The 22,998-nt window shown below is 40.8% G+C and overlaps 1 protein-coding gene and 2 long non-coding RNA genes across 3 annotated transcripts in view; 1 reads left to right on the top strand and 2 right to left on the bottom strand.

Moving 5' to 3' along the window:
* Positions 1–22,998, bottom strand: part of ITK (IL2 inducible T cell kinase) — a 62,842-nt gene that overhangs the window by 19,662 nt on the left and 20,182 nt on the right. Inside the window, exons 3-8 of the mRNA XM_061424189.1 lie at positions 22,626–22,707; positions 20,202–20,330; positions 15,512–15,552; positions 11,186–11,337; positions 7,212–7,277; positions 3,323–3,377 (exon numbers count right to left, since the gene is read on the bottom strand). Of these exons, the coding sequence (XP_061280173.1) occupies positions 3,323–3,377; positions 7,212–7,277; positions 11,186–11,337; positions 15,512–15,552; positions 20,202–20,330; positions 22,626–22,707 (525 nt within the window). The remainder of the gene's footprint in view (positions 1–3,322; positions 3,378–7,211; positions 7,278–11,185; positions 11,338–15,511; positions 15,553–20,201; positions 20,331–22,625; positions 22,708–22,998) is intronic.
* Positions 4,328–7,205, bottom strand: LOC133251562 (uncharacterized). Its single transcript, XR_009737681.1, has 2 exons — positions 6,489–7,205; positions 4,328–6,458 (listed from the first exon to the last, which is right to left on the bottom strand). It is a non-coding gene; the product is annotated as an uncharacterized LOC133251562 (long non-coding RNA).
* LOC133251563 (uncharacterized) overlaps positions 22,644–22,998 on the top strand; it is a 28,185-nt gene continuing 27,830 nt past the window's right edge. The window contains exon 1 of the long non-coding RNA XR_009737682.1: positions 22,644–22,731. This is a non-coding gene — a long non-coding RNA (uncharacterized LOC133251563). The remainder of the gene's footprint in view (positions 22,732–22,998) is intronic.

Raw genomic sequence — 22,998 nt, 5'->3', positions numbered from 1 at the left:
AAAACATTTCTTAAGCATTTGCTGTATTCATTCACTCAACAAATATTCAATAAGCAACTACTATGTCATAGGTACAGTTCTGGGGTCCTGTGTAAAGCAGGAACAAGATAAAGCATTTATATTCTAATGGTGAAATATGTTTGGGACAGTACCTTGAGATATTTAGTTAATAAAAATGAAATAAATCCAATTTTGGTCAATAAAAGTGAACCAATCCATCTTTTAAGGGTCCTATAATTGTTAGAAAAGGAGACACTAAATACACCCCCGAAAAAGTTCTGTTGATATTTTAAACATCATACAATACAGGGACCCACTGAAGTTTGCCTGTATATGACCTAAGGAAGCTAAGAAGATTTGGTGAAGTAGTTTAGAATATTAATAAGGAAGAATGTTTCAACTGCTCTAGCAAGCAGAATGTATTTAAGTGCCTCCAAAGAACTGCTGTAAAATAGAAATCATCTTTTGCTAATCATTACTATGAGCTTTTTTAGGTGCCCCATGGGCATACTTCATTAACCAGTGTGTGATTAAAAATAACAAAACTGTACTTGTTTAAATTCAGTATAACTCTTATTATAGGATCTTATTGGTTAATTTAACAATTTATTATATTATCCAACAACATACGTGCTGAGTAGGCCGCATATATATCACAAGGTGACTTGAAAAAATACAGGTTTCCAGAAGCTAACCCTGGAGAGTCTGATTCTGTAGGTCTGGGCCAGGGCCTGGGAATCTTTATTTTAAAAAATTCCCTAGTGATTCTAATGTGTACTCTATTGGGAACCACAGGGAATCTTTATTTTTAAAAATTCCCTAGTGATTCTAATGTGTACTCTATTGGGAACCACAGGGAATAATTAAGTGCTGAGTTAGGGTGGAACCAAGGGGAAACCAGAGTCTAGTAGTGACTCACCTTAATTCCTCTTACTCCATGAACTCTTTCTAATTCCTTCTAGAATCTTCTCAAAATTCTGAGAGTACTGAAAGCCTCCTGTATATGCTCAGTTTATCTTAGATTCTTCTCTCTTTCTTCAGAGTTTTTCTTGTTTCCTGATAGTGTCTATGAGAGTCCCTATTGAGGTCAAAGATCCTATCTCAAGTATCTTTATGTGCTTAGTTCCGTGCTCAGCAAAATGGTAAGGTATGTGAGTTTATACTGGGAAATCCTAATAAAGGAAGTGGCGCAGACATGTCATAATGATGACAGGTGCTAATTGAGACGGCCACCATCATACAGACTGCCTATTATATACCTGTCACTGGTAAACACACAAACAACTGAACTTGTCCTCTTTGCCTGCTTACTGGCAACTTAATCAAGGGAGAAGTTCACTGCTTCAAAATATGACTTCAAAATATGACTCCTCCCTTCCCAATTTCCTCATATAGAAATTTTATTTTTACCTTTGATAGAATGAATTTATTATCACTTTAAAGTTTCCCTTGTGCAAAAGTAAATAGTACATTAATAATCAACTCTATACCTTTAGATTATTTTTTGACGGTATTCATCATCCTTCCACCTTCTCATCACAGCCCTTCATTCTCTACCTGAAATCTTCCCAGGTCCCCTTCTCTAAGCTCACCCCTAGTCACTGTCCAAACCGGTAATGGTTGCCTGTTGGGGTGATCAACTGTCCTGGTTTGTCCAGGACTGAGGTTGGTGGTGGGGGTTGTTCTGGGACCATCGGACTCTCAGTTTTAAAACGAACTGTTCCAAGCAAACCAGGATACATTGGTCACTCCAGCTTCATTCCATCCAAGAGAGGTTTGCAGTTTAAGATTCTTAAAGATATGAAATACCTTCAAACTATAACTGGAAAATAATATATGGTGAAATGTCAGGAACACGTTTGACATTTCAGCATAGGGAGACTAATCCCTCCATCAGCCCATGCCTACTGTTTACTGGTCTCACTGGTGAGGCTGTGTTGAGCCTGGGTTATTAACATCATCTGAATTTAGACTCACTCAGATATTTTTCTCTGAACTACTAATACCTGTACCCTATCCACTAGAGATTATGATTTAATGAGTCTGAGGTGGGACCTTGTCATTGGTATTTCTAAAATGTTTCCCAGGTGATTTTAATGTGCAGACAGGCTTGTGAACCACTGCTCTAAGCAAATACACTGATAAATTGATTTCTCTATAGAAAGCTTTCTCTCAGTACCTCCATGCATTTGGTTTCTCTGCAAGAGCCCCAACGTGCAATTTTCAGGGCTACTTTAAGTGTGGTCTGTGGATGGGTGCCAGTTGGCAAACTGTTACTGCTCCACCACCAGACAAAAAAAGAAATTGAGAGGAATCATTTAGAATCTTTTTATAGCGACCTAATACTAATAAAAAATTAGACTTGCATTATTTTTTATGTTTTTGCTTCTTATTTTTTCTTTTTTTTCCCTATTAATTCATTTTTTATTGAATTTACTTAAGTCTGTGACAAATGGAAATTAAAAACCAACCACAGAAGGTAATCCATTACTCAGATACTTTGAGAGGCACAGCTTTAGAGTAACAAATGATCTAATGATCCAGGAAGAGAGGGGTTCCCTTGCATGCCAGTCAATTGATGGCAGCTTCCTTGAGTGCTGTTTTGAGAAGGACCCCAAAGCCATGAACTCTGATCAATGGGGTCGGCCACAGAACCAAGACTAGAGAGTGGCAGTATGAGCCTAGGTAGTTGTCTTCTCTGATTTAGTCCAATGCCTCCCTTGAACTCGTTAAGAAACTGAGGTCCAGAAGGAAGAAGAGATGTCCCCAAAGTCACACACTGAGTTGGAGCCAGAGCGGGGGCCAAGACTTTCCCCACCACACCATGCCTTCTTTCTTCACTTCCCTCTCTCCCTCAATCCTGACACCCCTGGGTAAGATCAGTCCTGGTCCTCATACTATATGGCTCTGGAGAAGAACAGTTGTTTGAAAAATAAGTTAAAAACAAGTGATGTGTTTCCTCTAGTTCCACACACAGCTCAGCCAGGAGGAATCTGAATCACAGCCACCCCTGACCTAACCAGAGAGGCAGGCAGGGAAGACCAGCCCCAAGCTCTCCAGGGCCAGCCATCATGGCGGGAAAGACTACTCACTGAAGCGGTGGCCATGTTCACATGTTAATACCAAGACCTTTGATCCTCTCCAGGTTTCCTCTCCAGGACTGATGTATGGTAAGCCGGTAAACCCCAAAATACTTTTATACTAGTACCAGACATGAACATCACTTTAATCCAACACATCAACTCACTGCGTTAGCGCAAACCACCCCCTGGCTGAAAAAGAGTAGCACAATTCATTTTATTTGAAGCCAAAAGATACTTACTGTGTCCAAAAGAAGTTTTTCAGCTTTGTCTCGGCTGATGTTCTTATTGTACCACCTGAAAGCAGGAAAAAGTCATAGAAAAATGAGATTTAAAAAATTGTATTATTTACTTATGAAAGATAATTAATACTAGAGAATTTTTTGTTCTTTCTGTTTCTACCAATACTTTCAAACTCAAAAGCAAAAGTACAAACCATTTCCAGGTAATACAATGTTTAATTGGAAGGGAACAAATGAATCAGAAGTGGTAAAATGTTGATAATTGTTGAAGCTGGGGGGGCTTTGAGGTTCATTATATTTTTCTCTCCACTTCTGTGCATGTTGGAAATTTTCCTTATTCAAATTTTTGAAAACATTTATCTTCTGCTCTGCTTTGTAAGTCAATGGATGGTTATAAGTAGAATGGTGCTAGGACAGCTATAAAAGTTGAATATAAATTTGAAAGTGTAGCAAATACCCTTTTAAAATGATTGCAGCATTTTCTTCTGTAAAACTGGTTTTCAAGATCTTCTGCAAAAGAATTATATTTTTCCCAGCTGCAGAAAAGCTCCTGTACAAATCACATTGACAGTGTCCCATAAGGCTAGTTTATCTTTGTAAAAATTGCAAATGTAGAAAAACCTTAGGTATTGCTACATTCCTTGTGAAATGAGTGCCAAATTTATTTGTTGAATAAACTAAAAATTTTTAATGGATGTATTCTGCTAAAAATAAGGTAAATATTCACATATTTTCTACTTTTACAAAGTGAACTGACCTGAGATTGAACTTCAAATTTAGTTTAAAAGGAAAATGTGTCATGGGGTTCATGTTATAACACAATATTGTTTAATTTTGTGTTTCTGATTTTATTACACAACTGTTTTAATTTCTTAAGATTTCAGGCTAATTTTCTCAGGGTAAGTGGCTCATCTCTTCTCTGAAGAAGTTTTAAAATCAAATTTTCTATGAGCAATTTGAATAATAGATTAAATATATAAATGGGAAAAAAAAAGAAAAGAAAGATAACTTCTAGATTTATTGCTACCAAAGAATAGATCTTACCATGAAACAATTCATGTCAGACAGTTTTAGGAACCAATGCACTGTGATGGAATGATTTGGACAGTGGGGAAAAGCAAATCTAAGTATATTATGGATTCAATGTCATTTTTATAGTTTGGGTTCATCAACATACATAGCGCTAAAAGCTCATCTTCAAACATCTCAGAGCATTTGAAACTAGTAGCCCAGCTCTGTGCCTGGCTGGCCAGTAATTTGGACGTGTGAAACATTATACTCAAGCAAGCAACAACAGATAACATGTAACAGATAAATGCAATGTGGTATCATCTTTGGAAGTTTCATGACTGATGACTCTAAGCTAGTATTATGCAGGTTTATAAAAGGACACTAACTGAGTTTTTATAAAGTTTCCCTTAAAACAGCCTCAGTATGAACGTTGGCTTCCTGGGTATGCCCTGATTACTCTCTTTTGCATTGGCTGTTAACTAGGCTGCAATCACATCTCTGACTAGTTCAGTTCAGTTCAGTTCAGCTGCTCAGTCATGTCTGACTGTTTGCAACCCCATGGACTGCAGCACGCCAGGTCTCCCTGTCCATCACCAGCTCTTGGAGCTTGCTCAAACTCATGTCCAATCGAGTTGGAGTGGACTCCATCAAAGTTTGCTGGGGGAAAGCTCCAGCCATATCCTGGTGAGAACTTCAGGACTGCAAAGAATAATTAGCTAATGTAGAGCTCATCTATCAGTGTCAGGAAGTGTTATCAGCAGGTTATGAGACTTGCCCAAGGTCAGTAAGCTGGTCTGGAGTAGCCAGCATGTGAACCCAGGCAGTGGGGCTCCAGAACCCATGCTCTTATCACCACCGTATAGAGCCTGTAACTATCATGTACCAAGGACTTAAGGAAAAGCATTAAAGGCTCCCTGTCTCCCCTGAGAAGAGCCTAGCTTGCTATGCTGTAGCCCCCGACTTCACATCTTTCAGGAGTTACACCTGCCAGATACAGTTCTTACAATCTGTTAACTCCTAAGGAACATAATCATGGCATTATTTGTCATGTGCATGTTCTCACATGGCTCCTTCTTTCCTTATCTATGTTTTAATATAAAAAATGAAATATGTATAAGTTTGAAGGAGAAATGAAATGGACCAAAATAATTAATATTCTTTAACTACTTTCACCCCCTGTATCTTCTAAAATAGAGTTCTTCAAACTGCAGTGTGTCCAAACTGGAACATTATTTTAATAGGTACTTCAGCATATATTTCTAAGAAATAAAATATACACTTATATAACCATAGCACAATTACAAAAATCATGAAATTTAACACTGACACAATGCTGTTACCTAATTTTAGACTTTATTCAGATTTCATTGGTTGTCCCAATAATATGCTTTGTATTATTATTTTTTTGGCTTGCTTTTTTATGGTTCAAGATTGACCCAGGATTACTGGAGCATTTAGCTACTACATCTCTTCTGTTTCCTTTAATGTGAACCAGTTTCTTAGTCTTTCATGTCCTTCATGATATTAACATTTCTGAAGAGCCCAGGGCAGTTATTTTGTAGACTATGCCTCAGTTTGGATTTGTCTGTTGTTTCCTCATGACTAATTCAGGTTACGCATGTTTGGGTGGGAATATCACTGAAGTGATGCTGTGTCCTTCTCCATGTATCATGTCAGGAGATGCACGATGTCTGCTTGCCCCCTTATTGATGTGAACTTGGATTGTTTAGTTAAGATGGGGTCTGCCAGGTATTTCCTTTTTTTAATAAGTGATTTGTAGGAAGATAATTTGAAGCTATGTAAATATCAAACTTTTACCACCTACTTGTAACTTTTATTGATGATTCTTGCCCGAATCAGTTGGTACTTCAAGCTATAAAAGGATGGTTTTTCACTTTAAAATTCCTTCTGCATTCATTACTTGGCATTTTACAGTGAGAAGGAGTTTTTTTCTTCTTGTCCTGTTATTTATTTAGTTATCAAAGTATTTATTTATGATAGATTCTTGTTTTACCCAGTGATTGTAGTTCATTACTGTCATTATTTATTTTGATACTCAGATTATCCAGATTTTGTCAGAAGAGGCATTTTTAATCTGACTTCTGTGCTCACTCAATGTGTTCACCTGACTTCTGTGCTCACTCAATGTGTTCACTTTACTTAACAACAAAAAATTAGAGGGTACTTCTTTAATATTTTGGTGCATCAAAATGTTCCAATTTCATCTTTGTTCTTTCCTTGCCCTGACTCCGAGTCTCCAAGCCATTTCTCCAGGAAGTCCTAGTTGTTTCTAGTGGGAAGTGTTATTTAAAAACCAGAACCTGAGTGTGCACGTTGCAACTCTAGTATTATTGCTTCTGGGCCTTCTAGCAACTGAGCTGGTAAATACATGCACATGGTAAGTATGTTGTTCTCCACATTTGGATTTTATTAAACATTAAATAATTCCACTAAAACTGTTTGTGAACTCTCCTTTTAAATAACAGTCTGAAACAAATGACACAAACTAAGCAGATATTTAATACCTATCTGTTTGTCTGCTGGTATTGGAAGTATTGCATTAAACCATGTTTTAAATCAGTCTGTATTAGATCCAGTGTTCATAGTGTAAGATCAATATTCCTGGAATTCCCAGGAGAAACTTTTTCTTTGACTACAACATGTGCAGGCATCTGAAAACATTAGTTTGGTAAAAGGGGAGATGAGAACACATATCCTTCCCCTTCTCCTATTTAAAGTGACCCCCAGCTGTTTATTTAGGGTTCTGAGTATGGAAGCAAGTCAAGAAAATGACTGGTATTTTAATAATTAACCAATGACACTCCTAATCTAAGAAGACCAATTAGCACCAATTTTTGAAAAAAAAAAAAAATCTTACTCATAGGTTTCCAGGTTATTTGGAGACTTTTCCACCAGATAACTGCTTGGAACATATCCTTCATGCCTGTTTAGAGGGAAATGAGTGTTTATATTAATACAAAGCTAATTTTTACATCTCCATTTCATAGATTTAATCAACTAAATGTCATTTAAAGATGAAGAATTCTTGTTTAGCTTTCAGGATAAGACATTTTAAAATTTTCAAATAAAAATTACTAAAAATAACAACCTGCTATCGTTAAAGGCTATATAGATCTTATTACTAAAATTTGAGCCATAATAAATAAGAAATAGTCACTTTACTTTATTAGCTCTGCTTGCTAATCTCTTCATTGTGAAAATTTCCTCTATTGGAAAAAATATCAATGTTAAGTCTTTATTTTCTAATAGGAAACATCTCTGTGTGTATGTTATAATCAGTATTTTTCCACTTTAGTGCTAGCATTTTATAGTTAGGAAACCAAAATAATTAAAATATAAAGAATTATTTCCAACCACAGGTCACAAAAGATACTGTCAGTCAACCATGTAAACTTTTAATTCAAGGCCTCCCTAATGTTTTTTGTTATTTGTGCTCCTTCAAACATAAATGATAAAACATGATAAAAACAAAATAAAACTATGTTGGATTTGGGTTTAGGAGTTTCTTTTAAGCAGGAATAAATTGTGTATAAACAAAGACATATGGATCAAGAGACTGGTAAGAACATCAAAATACTTTACACTTGTGTAGATACTTTTCAAAACACTATCACATTCACTGTCACATTTAATACTACAAGGTGAGAGCAGTGTCTCCTCCACTTTCTAGGCCTCTGATTCTGTACTTGTAAAATGAAGGACCTAAACTAGTTTACACATAAAATCCCCCCAGACTGTGCATTCTGTGAAAAGATGTCTCCTAACTTCTTGCTCTTTACTCCATTAAGTGTTTGAATTTTTTTCAATCCAGTGATTTCTGTTTAATGGGAAATGTGTAATCTATTTCACAGAATTGTTTGGAGGAGTGAAGAAATGAAGAATGGTAATACCAAATACCTGATATCTTGTATCTTATACCCACAGTTAGTCAGTCATGGTATTATGCTTTCTTTGGAGAACTGAACATCCAGCCTCAGAATCCTTCTTAAGCCAGCACTCAAGGTAGTCAATTCCAACTGATAGGAGTCAACTTGTTCTCAGATATGCTGTCTTTTATGTCTTTCTTTTGGATTTCCTTTTAATTATGTCTGTTTTTGCCACACCATATGTTTACAATTATATTACTAGGTCAAATACTATTTTGCTTTCATATAAAATAACAGTTTTAATATCCCAACCAAAACTGGATTATCTACTAAATGATGATAATTCTCTTGTGTGTGGATATAGAATTTACAAATCCCTTTCACTTTCTTTATCTCAGTGATTTTCTCAACACTCTGAGATGGAAAGCTGATATTATCATCTGCATTTTACAGGTAAGGAAATAGATTCAGAAAAGTTAAGTGACTTTTCCAAAGGCCCTGTATAACAAAAGCAGCTGATATTCAAGTCCGAGTCTTCTGTCTCTGCATCTTGTGTACTTTCCGCTGTACCACACTATTACAAAGCACACTAGGGAAATTCCCAGACACCCTGATTGGCCTCTGGGGTGTCTTCTGCGATGCCCTTTGAAGTACAGAGCTGAGCCTTTCTGCGGGCCATTGAACAAAGTGTAAACTGTCATTTGGGGAAGTGAAACCTAGGAGAAGAAATTTCCTGGCACATAAGGTGTACTAAAGAAATGTCAGTTGGTTGAAGGGATGAATTTCTTAGTAAGTTCCTCTGGTGTTTGTGGAGCCAGGCAATCTTGAACCTGTTTCTGAAATGAGCTTCCCCATAATAGGCAAAGAAAAGGTGATGTGACTGGTCTTGTTTGTTTCCCCAAGTTAACTAGACAGGGAGGTTCCAGGTGAGGGGGCTTTTGGGTCTGTTCTCAGCAAGCAAGTGACACTGCCTCTGAGACCACAGTTTTTGATCTAACCCTCCTTTACTTCCCTTGCAATGGAATTGATAAGGGTACTTAAAGAGAAGGTGCCTTGAGAATGTAAGTTATGATATATGTAAAAAGTAAAGTCTTTACCCTAAAAATGTTCGTACTTCTTTTTCTACTCATCAGGTTGGCCCCTCTTTTTAAAGTTTAATGATACCCAATGTTGGGCTTCGCTGGTGGTTTAGATGGAAAAGAATCCGCCTGCAATGCAGGAGACCCAGGTTTGATCCCTGGATCCAGAAGATCCCCTGGAGAAGGCAATGGCTACCCCATCCAGTATTCTTGCCTCGAGAATTCTATGGACAGAGGAGCCTGGTGGGCTACAGTCCATGGGGTCACAAAGAGTTGGACACGATTGAGCAACTAACACTTTCACTTCGGTGTTGGCACTCCAATACCCTGTTGGTGGGGAATGTAAAATTTGGCAAGCTTTTTGAGGGATTTATCTTCTAAAATTAAGATGTCACATAGTCTGACTCACCAGTTCCATAATTAGAAATGTAAGTTATGTATTTTTTCCCAAAGAAAAAATATGTTTTCAAAAGTATATGTATTTCAAAAGATTTCTAAGTTACATGAGCGTGCACAATGCAAGATCTTCATTGCAGCCTTGTGTGAAACAACAAAGAAAGCAACCTGGAAACTAAATGTCCCACTATAAAATATTATTTAAATATTTATAATACAATCATACATTCTAGAACTATATGTTTACCTAAAAAATAAGGTAGATTTGTATGCACTGATATGAAAATATCTTTAAGATATATCATTAAAAGTTAAAAGCAAGGTGAAGATCAAAATGAATCACCTTAATGCAAATGAAAATTAGGGTGCATTTCTATATGTATAACTCTTTTGCCTAGGATGCACAAGTAACTTAACAATGAATACTTTTAGAACTGATGTGCAGACAAATGGAGGGTGGCTTCTTTTTATGTATATTTCTCTCTGTCGTTAGTTTTTGTAATATAAAACATCGACATTGGCTATCCAGATATTGCACTAATGGAGTGTTTTCATTATCTTTTAAAAACTATGTTAAAATTAATAATAATCTCATACTTTGAAAATGTTTAAACCCTTAATATATAAAGATGTTAACTGTAGCATTGTTAATATTTTCAAAATATTAGAAACAGCCTAAGCACCCAAGAAGGAAATTTGCTAAATTATGGTACATTTTTATGTTGGATTTATGCAGTTATTGAAATCATCTTCTGGAGAATATTCTGGGACATAGGTAAATATCTCTGATCTTTAAAGGAAAATATACAGCTTTATTAAGCAGTGTAAATCTGGTAACTTTAAACTAACCACTGGTATGAAACTCATATACATCCCAGAGCATTCTAAAGGTCAGTAACAGTAATTTCTTGTAGTTCAGTTCAGATAAGGGGTCATAAGATTTTTTTTCATTCAAAAGTCCCATTGAGGGTAAATTGTATTTGTACAACTTTATTTTCTCCGTGAATCATATGGATGGCTAGTTCACAGCTCTTGGCTTAACTAAATCTTTAGTATTTTTTCCCTGATTATTCTTAATGTAACCACCAATCTGCACCATCTGTACATGCCTTTTGCTTCCACCAACAATAAGACCCTCACAATGGCATATACACCTTCAGCCTCATTTAAGCACTCAAAAACAATGGTGCTTTGTGGAACAAGTTGCTGTTCTCCCAAACTGTGGATATCAGTGGAAAAACCCAGAAGATTTTTAGATGAGTTTGGAGGTTGGGAGGGCTTGATAAGGTCCGGGGAGTAAGTATGGTGAGTGACTGCCTCCCAGGCTCTTCTAAGAAGGGGAAGACCCTTTTCAGCAACTTCTTCCTTCTCCTCCTCTGTCTCTGCTCTCCTCTCCTAACTCAGTGCCATGGTTGCTCTGAGAGAGGCGGGACTGTCTTTGTTCCCACCTCCCCTTGAAAGCTGGGACAGCAGCCACCCAGGCGCCTTACCCGTTCCTGTCCTGAACCCTCCACCAGTGAATCTCAGAGCTGTCAAGCAGGTAGTACTCCTCATTGCGCTGTAGCATGAGTTCCTGTGGATCATTCGTTTGGTAGTCATACAGGGCAATGACCACAGTTTCTTCAAGTTCCCGAAGTGACCGCTGGAGGAGGGAGACGACAAAATTAAGCAAAGATGTGAGAAAGGAGGTAACCTGTGGAACAAGGTCAGCAAGTCCCTGAGCTGTAACTTGCTCTTGGACCTATGCCAGTCAGACACCAGTTTCTCAGATCCACTGGGGATACTCACTGAGTCCATTCACCTTCCTCTAGTTGGGTTTCTCATTGTCAGGCTCATGATATGGAATAGGACACAAAGACACGCAATACCTGGAATTCGCTGCCTCTCCCATTCCAAGTGGTAAACTCAGACTCTCAGTGAGCTCCAGACAGCCATGCTCGTCACAGAAATCTGCTTGCTTCTCTACTTAAGCCATGTCATAATTCACAGACTCTCTGCTAGGAGCATCACATTCTTGGCAAAGGTGATGAAGTCAACACTATATCATTTAGTTCATGCTTTCCTAGTTTTATTTTTGGGTTTGTCCAGATCCATAGAATTATGGACTGTTGGAGCTGGAATGCCTCTGAGAGATCATTTAGTCCACTCTTTTGTTTAGAATAGGGAAACTGAGGCCCAGATGGGACAAGTTTAGCAATTGAATTATTCTTTTGCTTTCTCTACTATATCCCATGGGATCTCTTGTTCCTCTGGTGGGCTCTCTTGCTTGTATCACTGTTTTTCAGTATCTTTCTTAGGATGAGATATTAAAGACTGAAGAGGTCCTCATGTAAAGGAGTCACAAGTGTTCAGGGTGGGCACACCTGCTAGAGGTTAGCAGGCTTTGTGAGATAGCAAATGTGGGAAGAGACTGAGATCACTGGCTAGAGTGAGAGTCAGTGATGGGAAATCAGAAGTTCTCTGAGTGCACTGAAGTATTTGGTGGCATAAAAATATCTGGGATTAAAAAATAAAATGTTGTCATACTGATACAGTTTGGATTTGAAGCCTAGATTATTTGTGGAGCTTGTGAGATGATATACTGAGTACTACAGATAACAGTGTTATCTTAAAATGTAAATTATGGGAGTAGGTCGGAGGAGGTCTTTACAACCTCCAGACATTCTTTGGATTATACAACCTCATTGTTAACACTAGCAAGCGGGTACTCTTTCTGCCCCCTTCTGATGCCTATGTCAGAAGCTTTCTCTATCTCCTTTATACTTTAATAAAACTTTATTACACACACACACACACACACACACACACAAAAGAGTTGTTGAGCTTGAGGCTGTCATCCTAACAGCTAATGGAGGAAGGAATTGTGTTCAAGGGCAGGTGGATAAAGGAAAAATATAGTAAGGTATTCATCTCATTATAGATCCAACTGGTTGATTAATTATTTTTAAGACAAAGATCAGAGCAGGTTTCTCAAACAATGTGAAACCTTTCCATAGGGAGTACTTTGGACATCTGTGGCGGTGTTTTGAATGTCGCAAAGGTTGAGGTGGCTACTAGCATTGAATGGGAGAGGGTCAAGGATGCAAAACACCCTGCAGCATCCCACATGTAGCATCCCACGACTTTTGAACGTCCTGTTAGATATTCCAGAGAAGGCCGCTTGCAGTAATAATGTACAATAACACTCTGACCTAGATCCTACCTCCACCTTATATGAAGCACTTGGTTTCCTAGGAGGCAGCCACCCTTTACGTGGAGGGTGGATTACACTTTGTTTAGTTCAGAACTTGACCAAGAGTTGTTTGCTCTTTTGGAAAGTGTATCACAGATGGTAGTACTGTCTTTGAGTCACTGATACTACATTACTGGAACAGTTGCATTTGAGCTGCCAAATTTAACAGGATTCAAATACAGGTGTGTTTTATTATGTTGTCCAGTATAGTCATGCCCAATATTTATATATAGAAATATGTATGGGTTTGTATAAGTTATTTCATTTTCTTTTTTAAACATTATGGTTAGAACATTTATTGGTTCTTTTAGAAAGTATGTGTTTACATAAGTAGTATTATCTATTTACTTTCTTTTTGTTATAATAAAGGGGGCTTTATAAAATATTTGTCAGAAAAAGGGAGTACTGGGTCTGATAGGATTGAGAACCATGAAATTATACTGAGAAAATGAAGGGATGGCATTTGGAGAAACTGAGACTCTGGGCTCCAGAAGGGCTATTTGGGAGCCCAGGAGATGAGGTGAGTCATGGAATGGGAGAATGGTCCTGTCTCCTGGCCACTCCACTGCTGGTCTCAGAATGGTCCTGACTTCTGAGAGCTCCTGACCCCAGCTGGGGAGAGCTCCACCCAGCTGAGACTGGGCCCTCCCAGGTGGGAGTGGCACGGGTAGTGTGACTTAACAAGGAAGCCAGGGCGTAGGCAGACATGTGTCTGGGTGGCCCCTCAGGAAGTCCTTCTGGGTTGATGGGGATGGGCCTCGAAGAAGGGCTGAGTTCTTGTGTACGTGGGGAGACCAAGAGTGAAACATAACCTCATTTGCACCCACAGGCTAGAGAGGCCTGGAGTTCTCTACTCTGATCATGGATGATTTTTATCCTGACCAATAATAGCCACCCTCCACCCTCGAGAACTGTCCCCAGTCCATAGTCTCTCTCACACTAAGCATCAGGCCTGTTGCTCAGATCAGATTAAAAGTATAGCCTCTATAGATGCCAACTCAAGATGCCATCACTTAGTCTAGAACAGAACATGAAGGTGATGGGAGAAGTGATTTCAAGTAATTCAAGATAAATGTTGCTGTGGATTTAGATGTGTGATTGAAACTGCAACCGTGATTCCAATAGCCCTGTGGTTGGTGTCCTAAAGCTGCTCCTCCAAGAAGTCTGAGAAGCCAAGTGGTGGTGTCCAAGGGGCGGTGGATAGGCCCTATTTTCTGACTTTCACCTTCACTAATAGTGAAAAACCAGAAGGAGCAAGCCAGCCTAAGGTGCAGAGATGTGGGTTTAGGTGGGACTATTGGAACCACCCACAAGCCAGGGCAGTGGGATTCCAAACCATATTTTCAAGGGTGATGGTGAAATGGTCTTTAGGAGATGAATGAAGTAAAATGGAAAAGAGCCCATTTTCTGCTGCAATTTAAATACACTTCTTTCTTGTTGTGTGAGAGAGGGCTGACAACAAATCTAAAAGTCATCCCAGTTTTGAGCGATGTAAAACTTCTCTTATGGGGAAGCTGCCAGTGTTTGAAATGTTACCATATTGGCTGGAAAAAAAGCAGGGCTCACCCTTCAGGAAGAAGCATGAGGGAGTAGAATCAGTATATTCTAGAATAAAGACCAGTTACTCAAATGTGGATATCGTTATTGGTATTACCATAAAGTGAGGGCTAAGATTGCTTTTTCTCCTATTTTTTGGTTTGTTTTGTTTTGTCTTTTTGACTAAATAGCTTCCCGAGAATTGACTTGATATCACTTAAATCTTGCTAGTCAGTATATTAGACCAGTGTTTCTCAAACTCCAGCATGCCTTAGAATCACCTTGAGGTTTATTAAAGTGCAGATTACTGGTCCCTTTCCCTAAAGTTTTGCGTGTCAAAGGTCTGATGGGGTGATGAGGTTTGGGGTGGGGGGGGGAAGGAGTTCTGAGAATCTGCATTTCTAACCAGCTCCCCAGTGATGCTGATGCTGCTGGTCCAGGGACCACACTTTTGGGAACGACCACTCGAGTTAAAGACCACCACACCAGGAACCCTCTAGCCTACTAACTTGACTACTAAGTTACCGAATGGCCTTGGGATAACTTCTCGTGGGACTTGCTTTCCCAAGCTTTCACATGAGAATAAAACTATAACCCTCTGAAATGGCCAGAACAGAGGGTGAGTTTTGAAATAACTAGTAAAAGTGTGGACCTGCTTTGAAGAATTTGAAGTGTTCTCAGGTGTATGCTTCCAAAATGCTTGTCTGTCAAAGGGTGGAGTAAATACATCATTTTATGTGGCTGTGAGCTGTTATTAGGCCCCAGCCTAGTCAAGGTACTTGGATGCACAGTATGATACCGAGAAGTGTTTGTTGAGTGAAGGCGGTGGAGTGAAGATTTTGGCAGCTGAGTGGTCATTTTACTTGGACCCACCCAGGAGACAAGCTGGGCCCAGGAAACCCACAGTGTTGAGTTCAGCTGCATCACAACGAGGTCATGGTTGAGAAACCTGAGCAGATGGGAAACCCAAGCGGGACGACACCAGAGCAGCAGCTCGAGGTGCCCTGGGCCCCCGCCTCCCCGCGCCCAGACCTGTGCTTTCACTCACCCTATTGTCTTCAGGAGTAGGAGGAAGAGGCTTCTTTGAAGCTGAAACAGGAAAAACAGAAAAAGAAAATGAGCATGAAACCGAATGTGCCCAGCTGGAGATGAACGGCTGGGGGCTTTTCAGAGAAAAGAGGCCCCAAAGAGAACAGCAGGAGGAAAGGATGAGACACAGGGCCTGGGTTTTATCTCTTTCAGCCTGCGTGTTCCTGATCTAGTTTTCCAGGAGGCACCAGAGACTTCCAGAAGCCCCTCTTCCTGTACCCCAGGAAAAGCCTAGTGCAGAGGGGTTCCCCGAGTCTCAGTGTATGTCCTTCCCCAGAGGCATGGAGCCTCCACAAAGGCACTTCCACCTGCTGAACCAGGACTTGGAATTGGTAACTCAGGGGGACCGTGACTCACTGGCTTCCTGATGCCCCTGTGGGCTTGGAGAGAGGGTGGATGAGGTGAGAGGTCATCGTGTTGCTTTGTGAGAAGGCTGTTATCTTAAGGCTCTGAGTATTTGTTCTTGCCGATTCCTCCAGACAACACCCCAACACCTCTCTGTGTTTATGTCTTTGTGTCTCCATGTCTCGCTTTCTCTGCAGTCTCTTCCTTCTTTCCTCCTTTCTCCTTTTTTCTTTCTCTCCCTTTCCCTCTCTCTTTCCTTTATCTCTTCATCTGTGTCTTTTAGGATTTCTCCTTTAAGGCAGAAGTCCCCAGCCTTTTTGGCACCAGAGATTCGTTTCGTGGAAGACAATTTTTCCAGGAATCCAGGGGGTGGGGTGGGGGAAGGGGTGGCTTGCAGATGATTCAAGTGCATTATATTTATTTTGCATTGTATTTCTATTATTATTACATCACCTCCACCTCAGATCATCAGGCATTAGATCTCAGAGGTTAGGAACTCCTGGTTTAAGGCACTAAAAAGGCCCAGTGTGGAATCAGTGGACTGAAGCTGTGTGTCTGTGTGGTACAGGGATGCAGTGCCTAGGCTTCTGCTCGGTTCAAAGACTTCTTGAACACTTACAGAAAAGCAGGGGGTGGGTGGCATCAACAGGTGGTGAGCACCGTATCTCTGCAGGGGGTTGACTTGGAACTGGGCAGCCGTGTCTGGGATGTGGTGAGAAGAGATTCATACATTGACACTGGAGTCCAGACCCTGTGCTGACACCTTAATCAAGGGCTGCTGCTGCTGCTGCTGCTAAGTTGCTTCAGTTGTGTCCGACTCTGTGCGACCCCATAGACGGCAGCCCACCAGGCTCCCCCGTCCCTGGGATTCTCCAGGCAAGAACACTGGAGTGGGTTGCCATTTCCTTCTCCAATGCATGAAAGTGAAAAGTGAAAGTGAAATCGCCCAGTCGTGTCCAACCCTTAGCGACCCCGTGGACTGCAGCCTACCAGGTTCCTCCATCCATGGGATTCACCAGGCAAGAGTACTGGAGTGGGTTGCCATTGCCTTCTCCATAATCAAGGGCAGACTGGGGTATTAGGTGTGCAATTAACTTAGACAAAGGAAACATACATACATAGTGGGAAACATGGTTCCATTACAGCACTCAACTTGGTGCCAAGAGCCAGTTACCTTAACCCCAACTCCACCACATACAAGCTGGGTGGTCTTGGGCACTTTCCAGCCCTGAGTGTTCGGTGCCTGATCTCCTCTTCCTCTGGTCTTGCTCTTACCTTTCTTCCTTCCCCTCTGTGTGAAGTTTGTATGTGGTAAAACTTGTATGTGGGGTTAGTTCTGGCTGCATACGTGGGTGCTGCTGTTGGTTGAATATTTGCTAAGTCACTTCGATCATGTCTTACTCTGTTGTGACCCCATGGACTATAGCCCGCCAGGCCTCTCTGTCCATGGGATTCTCCAGAAGAATACTGGACTGAGTAGCCATTCCCTCCTCCAGGGGATTTTCCTGACCCAGCAATCAAACCTGCATCTCTTTCATCTCTTTCATTGCAGGCAGATTCTTTACCCACTGAGCCACCTGGGAAGCCTGAGGTTTGATATAACAGAGCCTATTTTAAATGCAGTGACCTCTGTTACTTCCCAGTCAGACACACGCATACTATCTCAGCTTCAGATTCTTCTTTCCACAAAAAGAATGACTAGCAGACACGGTTACCATTTACAGAGAGCCCACGAAGTGCCAGCAGCTGTGCTAAGAACTTTTTCCAACCCCACTGAACCTCCCAACAACTCCAGAAAGTAACTATTTATTATCATCATTCCCACTTTACAGATGAGAAAACTGGCTAAGAGACTCAGAAAGTTAAGTAACAAATATGAAGTCACAGAGCAAGGATACTGAGGGGCTGGAACTCACACCAGATGTTTTTTTTTTTTTTCTTTCATCCCAAAGCCCTGTCCTCTTAGACCCTCATTGTATTTGTGCCCAACACTGGGAATTCTACAAGCCTTGCTTTTTGAAAACTGCTCTTAAGTCTGTCAAAACTATGGTGCATGAGATTACTTAAACCAAACCAGAAGAAGGGAGAATAAGAACAGACTCAGATGAGGAGATGGCAGGAGGTCCTGCAAAAGCAGGACCATCAGCAGAGTGACTGTGCAGCGGTTAGACCCTGGCTTCATTTGGGGAGGAGCTCAGCATGACCAACCCTGTCCTGGTGAGCCATTCCGATGTTCCGTGCACCTCTATCATGTGTGTACCACACAGTGGAGGGGAATACTGTGTCCCTAGGAATAGCCACTACACGCATGGAGAAAATTGCAAAATGGAAACAGATTCAAAGGATTTCAGAATTGGAAAGGGGTTTAGAGAATATTTCACCTTAAGACCCCTAAAATTTCCCATTCCATTTTAGTGATGAGGACATCATGGTCCTTGTTAGCCAAGTGACCCATCCAAGGGCCTACAGCAAGGTTCTGGCAGGAATTTGGAGACAACTTTGACTTTGGAAAGAGCTTTCAGTCACTGGCAAGCCCATGCCATCCTGTCCTTGTGGTTGATTCCACCCACATAAAACCTATTTCTTTTTCATTAGATATTGGCTTTTGTATGGTCCATAGAGCTAATGTAGGGAATCATTGACTTCTAAAACTAGGCAAATGCTTTTCTGGGCTAAGGGACTGGTAACTCTGAACTTTCTCTCCCAAGGTGGAGGGTGAGAAGTAGTGGTTTTTAAAGTGGCACTAAGAGGGGCTACAACTCAGGAAGCCGCAGAAAACCCAGCCACGTGTTACATTTAGCACATCCGCCTTGGGCTGTCAATCTGAGGTACTGGGTTTTAGTGCAAAAAAGAAACTGACAGATGAGAAAAGTTAAGTAGGGTAAGAGAGGCTGAGAGGAAAGGGCGATGGAAGAAAACAATCCATATGATCCGTCGTTCCTAGTCAACCATGTCTCTGCAGCACGCTTCCTCACTGTGTAACCTCGAGGGTACTGGAGTGCTCAAGCCTCCTCTTTCTTCTACATCACACCATCTACCCTAGATGGTGGTGAGAAGTGGGAGTGTTATGTATGTAAGTGTGCATCAGAGTGGAGTTGCCCTTCCTCAGGGATTCTGGGCCCAAAGTCATCGTGCATGCATGTTTAGTCGCTCAGTCATGTCCAGCTCTTTGTGACCCGCCAGGCTCCTCTATCCATGGGATCTTCTAGGCAGGAATACTGGAGTGGGTTGCTATTCCCATCTTCATGGGATCTTCCCGACCCAGGGACTGAACCCGCATCTCCTGCATTGGCAAGCAGATTCTTTACCACTGAGCTATCTGGGATGCGCCCCTTCCAAATTCAATACATAAATTAAAAATGATTCAAACGCCAATCCCTAGGACCTAGGTCTTTGACTTCAAAGGCCAAAGAACAGCATCTTTTGTTTCCACTTTGCATTTAGGCTGAGGCCTCTTTCTCTCTGAGACTGTGGAGTTCAAGGGCAAATAAGTAGAGGTGGGAAGAAACCACATTGTAAAATAAGCAGATTTTTGGTTTTACTTTCTTATCCCTCCAAGTGTGTAGAATTCAACTTGTGTTATAAACACGTGTGATACGATGCCACGCTAATAGATAATATTGTGTATCTCTATATATCTATAAGTCTGTCTCTACAACTTCAGATTTAATAGACTATGCCTTTCAAATTTCCTAACTTGAGGGTATAGCAATGCTTCTCAAACTTAATCGTGCATCCAGATATTGTTAAAATACAAATTCTGATCCAACAGACCTACGAAGGGCCCTAGATTTGCACTCTAACCAGCTTCCAGGTGCTGATGATGCCGCTGGTCTAAGAACCACACTTTGAGTAACAAGGAGTTATAAAGACATCAGCCTCAAGATGTAGGCTTCCCCAGTGGCTCAGTGATAAAATATCTGCCTGCCAATGCAGGTTAGTAGGAGACACAGGTTTGATCCTTGGGTCAGGAAGATCCCCTGGAAAGGGAAATGGCAACCCCTTCCAGTATTCTTGCCTGAAAATTCCCATGGACAGAGGAGCCTGATGGGCTATAGTTCTTGGGGTTGTGAAGAGTTGGACATGTCTGAGTGTACACACACACACACACACACATTGGAGATGAAAAAACACCAACAGACTGGTGTTAAAGGCAGATGACTATCTTCTGTAAGTTTTGAAAATGTGCAATTTTGCATTCAATCCTGGACACCCCTGGTGATGGGAAGCAAAGAACCTTTACTTCTTACTAGCAAAGCGGTCAGTCATTATACAAAGAAGAAAGGGAATTCATAATCACTTACCATTTTTGGTGGGATCATACTGGGCACAGCCCACTGCAAGCTTCTCCATCTGAGCACAGCACCGCCATCTCCCATCCAACCAGAAATTAGGGTGATACTTGGGCACCAAACTGTTGTTATTCCTGGTTTCTGAAAGGAGTTGAACCAGCGGAAGAGTTATTTCCAGGTCAGTCACTCAAGAGCCACCAACTTTACAATTCCTTGAGATTGGACCCTGCTGTGTGAACTTGCATGAGTATTACCTAGAGTAGCCAGAAAAAAATGGCCTTTTTTCCTGGGCACATAGAAGCATGTATAGTGAATTTAGGCATCAGCAGATCTGGATTCTTATCCAGCTGTGCCTTTGGTTAGTTGTGTGTCTTTGGGTTGAGCAAAATCCTCATTTGATTCCCAGTTCCCACTGTGCCATGGGATTGTTAGATGGGGTCTCTGGGCCCCACAAAAATGCCTTAGGGAACTCAGGGAAGACTGAGTGGGTGTGATTCTCATCACTCCATCTCTCCCATCTCTACCCATAGCAACTTTGCTTTTATCCTTTCTAGATTTGGGGCTGTAAAGTCAAAATTTGGTACAGGAGAAGAGAGGCTTTCCTGGTGGAAAAAAAAGTATAAAAAACTGACAGGTTATCTCAAATGCCTCTTTCAGCTCTAACATCCTGTGAGTAAAATCCCTTCACTGAGGGAGAGCGGCCAGTGAGAGTAGTTGGGGCCCTTTTGATTACTTTGTATGTTAGTGTTTGTTCTGTGCCTGTGAATGTTAAACTTGAGAGCACTTCTCAGTTTATCTGTCACTTTCCATTTGAGACTCACAACAATCTTGAAAGAAGATAAGACTTGTATATTTATTCTAATTTTTCAGATAAGGGCATCTTGGGTCCCATGATTTCAGATGGCTTGCCTACCATCAGTCTCTGTAGCTGCTTAGATTAATATTTGAATCTATTTTTCCTGCAAAGCTGGGCCTTCAGGCTAAATGACAGTGATAGTAATACAGACTAAATGCTCTCTTTGGGTATGATTCCAAGTGTCTGCCATGTCCTAGCATCACTGACTCAATGGACATGAATTTGAGCAAACTCCAGGAGATAGTGGAGGACAGAGGAAGCTGGCGAGGTGCAGTTCATGGGACTGCAAAGAGTTGGAGACAATTTAGCAACTGGACAACAACAACAAACTCTTTTAATTCTCACAATAACCCTATGACTATCTGTTGCTAGTCAAGTAAGGAAATGGAGATACTGAAACGTCAAGGAATTTGCCCAAGGTCACACTAATTATTGGCAGAGCTAGAGCTTTTTCCTTAGCAGCCTGGTTCCACATCTCATGTATGTAAATATTGTGCTGGTTCTGATTATGCTGTTGAGAAGGTGAGCCCTAAGAAGTACCCTTACAATGATCCGAAAACCTTTAAGACCAGTTGATATTTGTTGGATGCTGACTATGGACCTGGTCAGTTCCAAGAGACTTACTCTTAGCAGCTCTGGAGGCAGGTACTTTTTAAAAAAAATATTTATGAAAGCATAGCTGACTTACAATGTTAGTTTCAGATACACAGCACAGTGATTCAATATTTTTATGAATTGTACAGCCTCATGTATGTACAGATTACATACATACAAACTTATTATAAAATAGTGACTGTATTCCTTGTGCTGTACGTTACATTCCTGTGACTTATTTTATGACTGGTATTTTGTACCTTTTCATCCCCTTCGTCTATTTTGCCCCTCCTCCCACCCCTCTCTCCTCTGGAAACTGCTAGTTTGCTCTCTGTGTCTGTGAGTCTGTTTCTGTTTTGTGATATTCATTTGTTTTATGTTTTAGATTACTCATGCAAATGAGAACATACAGGATTTTCCTTTCTCTGTCTGACTTATTTTACTTTGCATAATACAGGGAAGGAGATACTATTATTATTATTCCCTCCTCCTCTCCTTGTTAAAAATAGATGGGGAAACTGAAGCACAGAGCAGTTGAGTTGCTTGAACACACATGGCTAGTGAGTGGCAGAGCCGGGATTCAAGCCCAGGTCCTCTAGCTTGCGGGCCTATGCTCTTTTTCTTCATTCAACACAAGGAGTCAGTAGACATTTTCTTAAAGGGCCTAATAGTAAATAGTTTGGTTTTGCTTACCAGGAGACACAACGGATACATTGTGGAGGTACTTACATAACCCTTTAAAATAGAACCGTTAAAAAATATTAAAAACATCCTTATCTAAGAGCCTTACAAAAACAGGTGCCTAGCAGGATTTGCCTGATCCTGCACTGTGCTGGTTATTGCCCAAGTTGAAACTTTTGGAGTCCCCACCAACACCAAAAGGAAGAAATATTTGACCATCAGCTGCTCTTTATTTGATCATAGAACTCAAGCATTCTTGAGGATCTAGAGGTCTCAGAGATTCAGTCGCACAGGAGGTCAGTTACCTTCTTTGAGGGCCAGCACCCAGCGCTGCCGGCTCTCCCGGTCTGGAGCAAACACATACAGGAGGTAGTTGTCGTGAACAACCTGGAGATGCACAGAGAGTTCAGGGTGAGCAGTGAAGTCGGAGGTGGATGACTGACAGAGGCCCCTCTGGGTTACTGGGCTGAGAGTGGGGTCTCAGGCGGTTGTCAAAAAGCCAAACATCTGGGTGATCTGGGGACTAGTGCCCTTTTTATCTAGATGTTTGAATGCTGTGCAGATAAACCATCACTACATTAAAACAGCTGGAGAAAAGAGTTCCCCACTTAACTAGGCAGCGTATTTCTCACATTAATTTTTCAATGATTAAGAAATTCTGGCATATGAAAGAGTAAG

Source organism: Bos javanicus, chromosome 7 (assembly GCF_032452875.1).
Source record: "Bos javanicus breed banteng chromosome 7, ARS-OSU_banteng_1.0, whole genome shotgun sequence".
Classification (NCBI taxonomy): domain Eukaryota; kingdom Metazoa; phylum Chordata; class Mammalia; order Artiodactyla; family Bovidae; genus Bos; species Bos javanicus.
The sequence above is the reverse complement of the archived record's forward strand: the minus strand, read 5'-3'. Positions and strand labels throughout refer to the sequence as shown.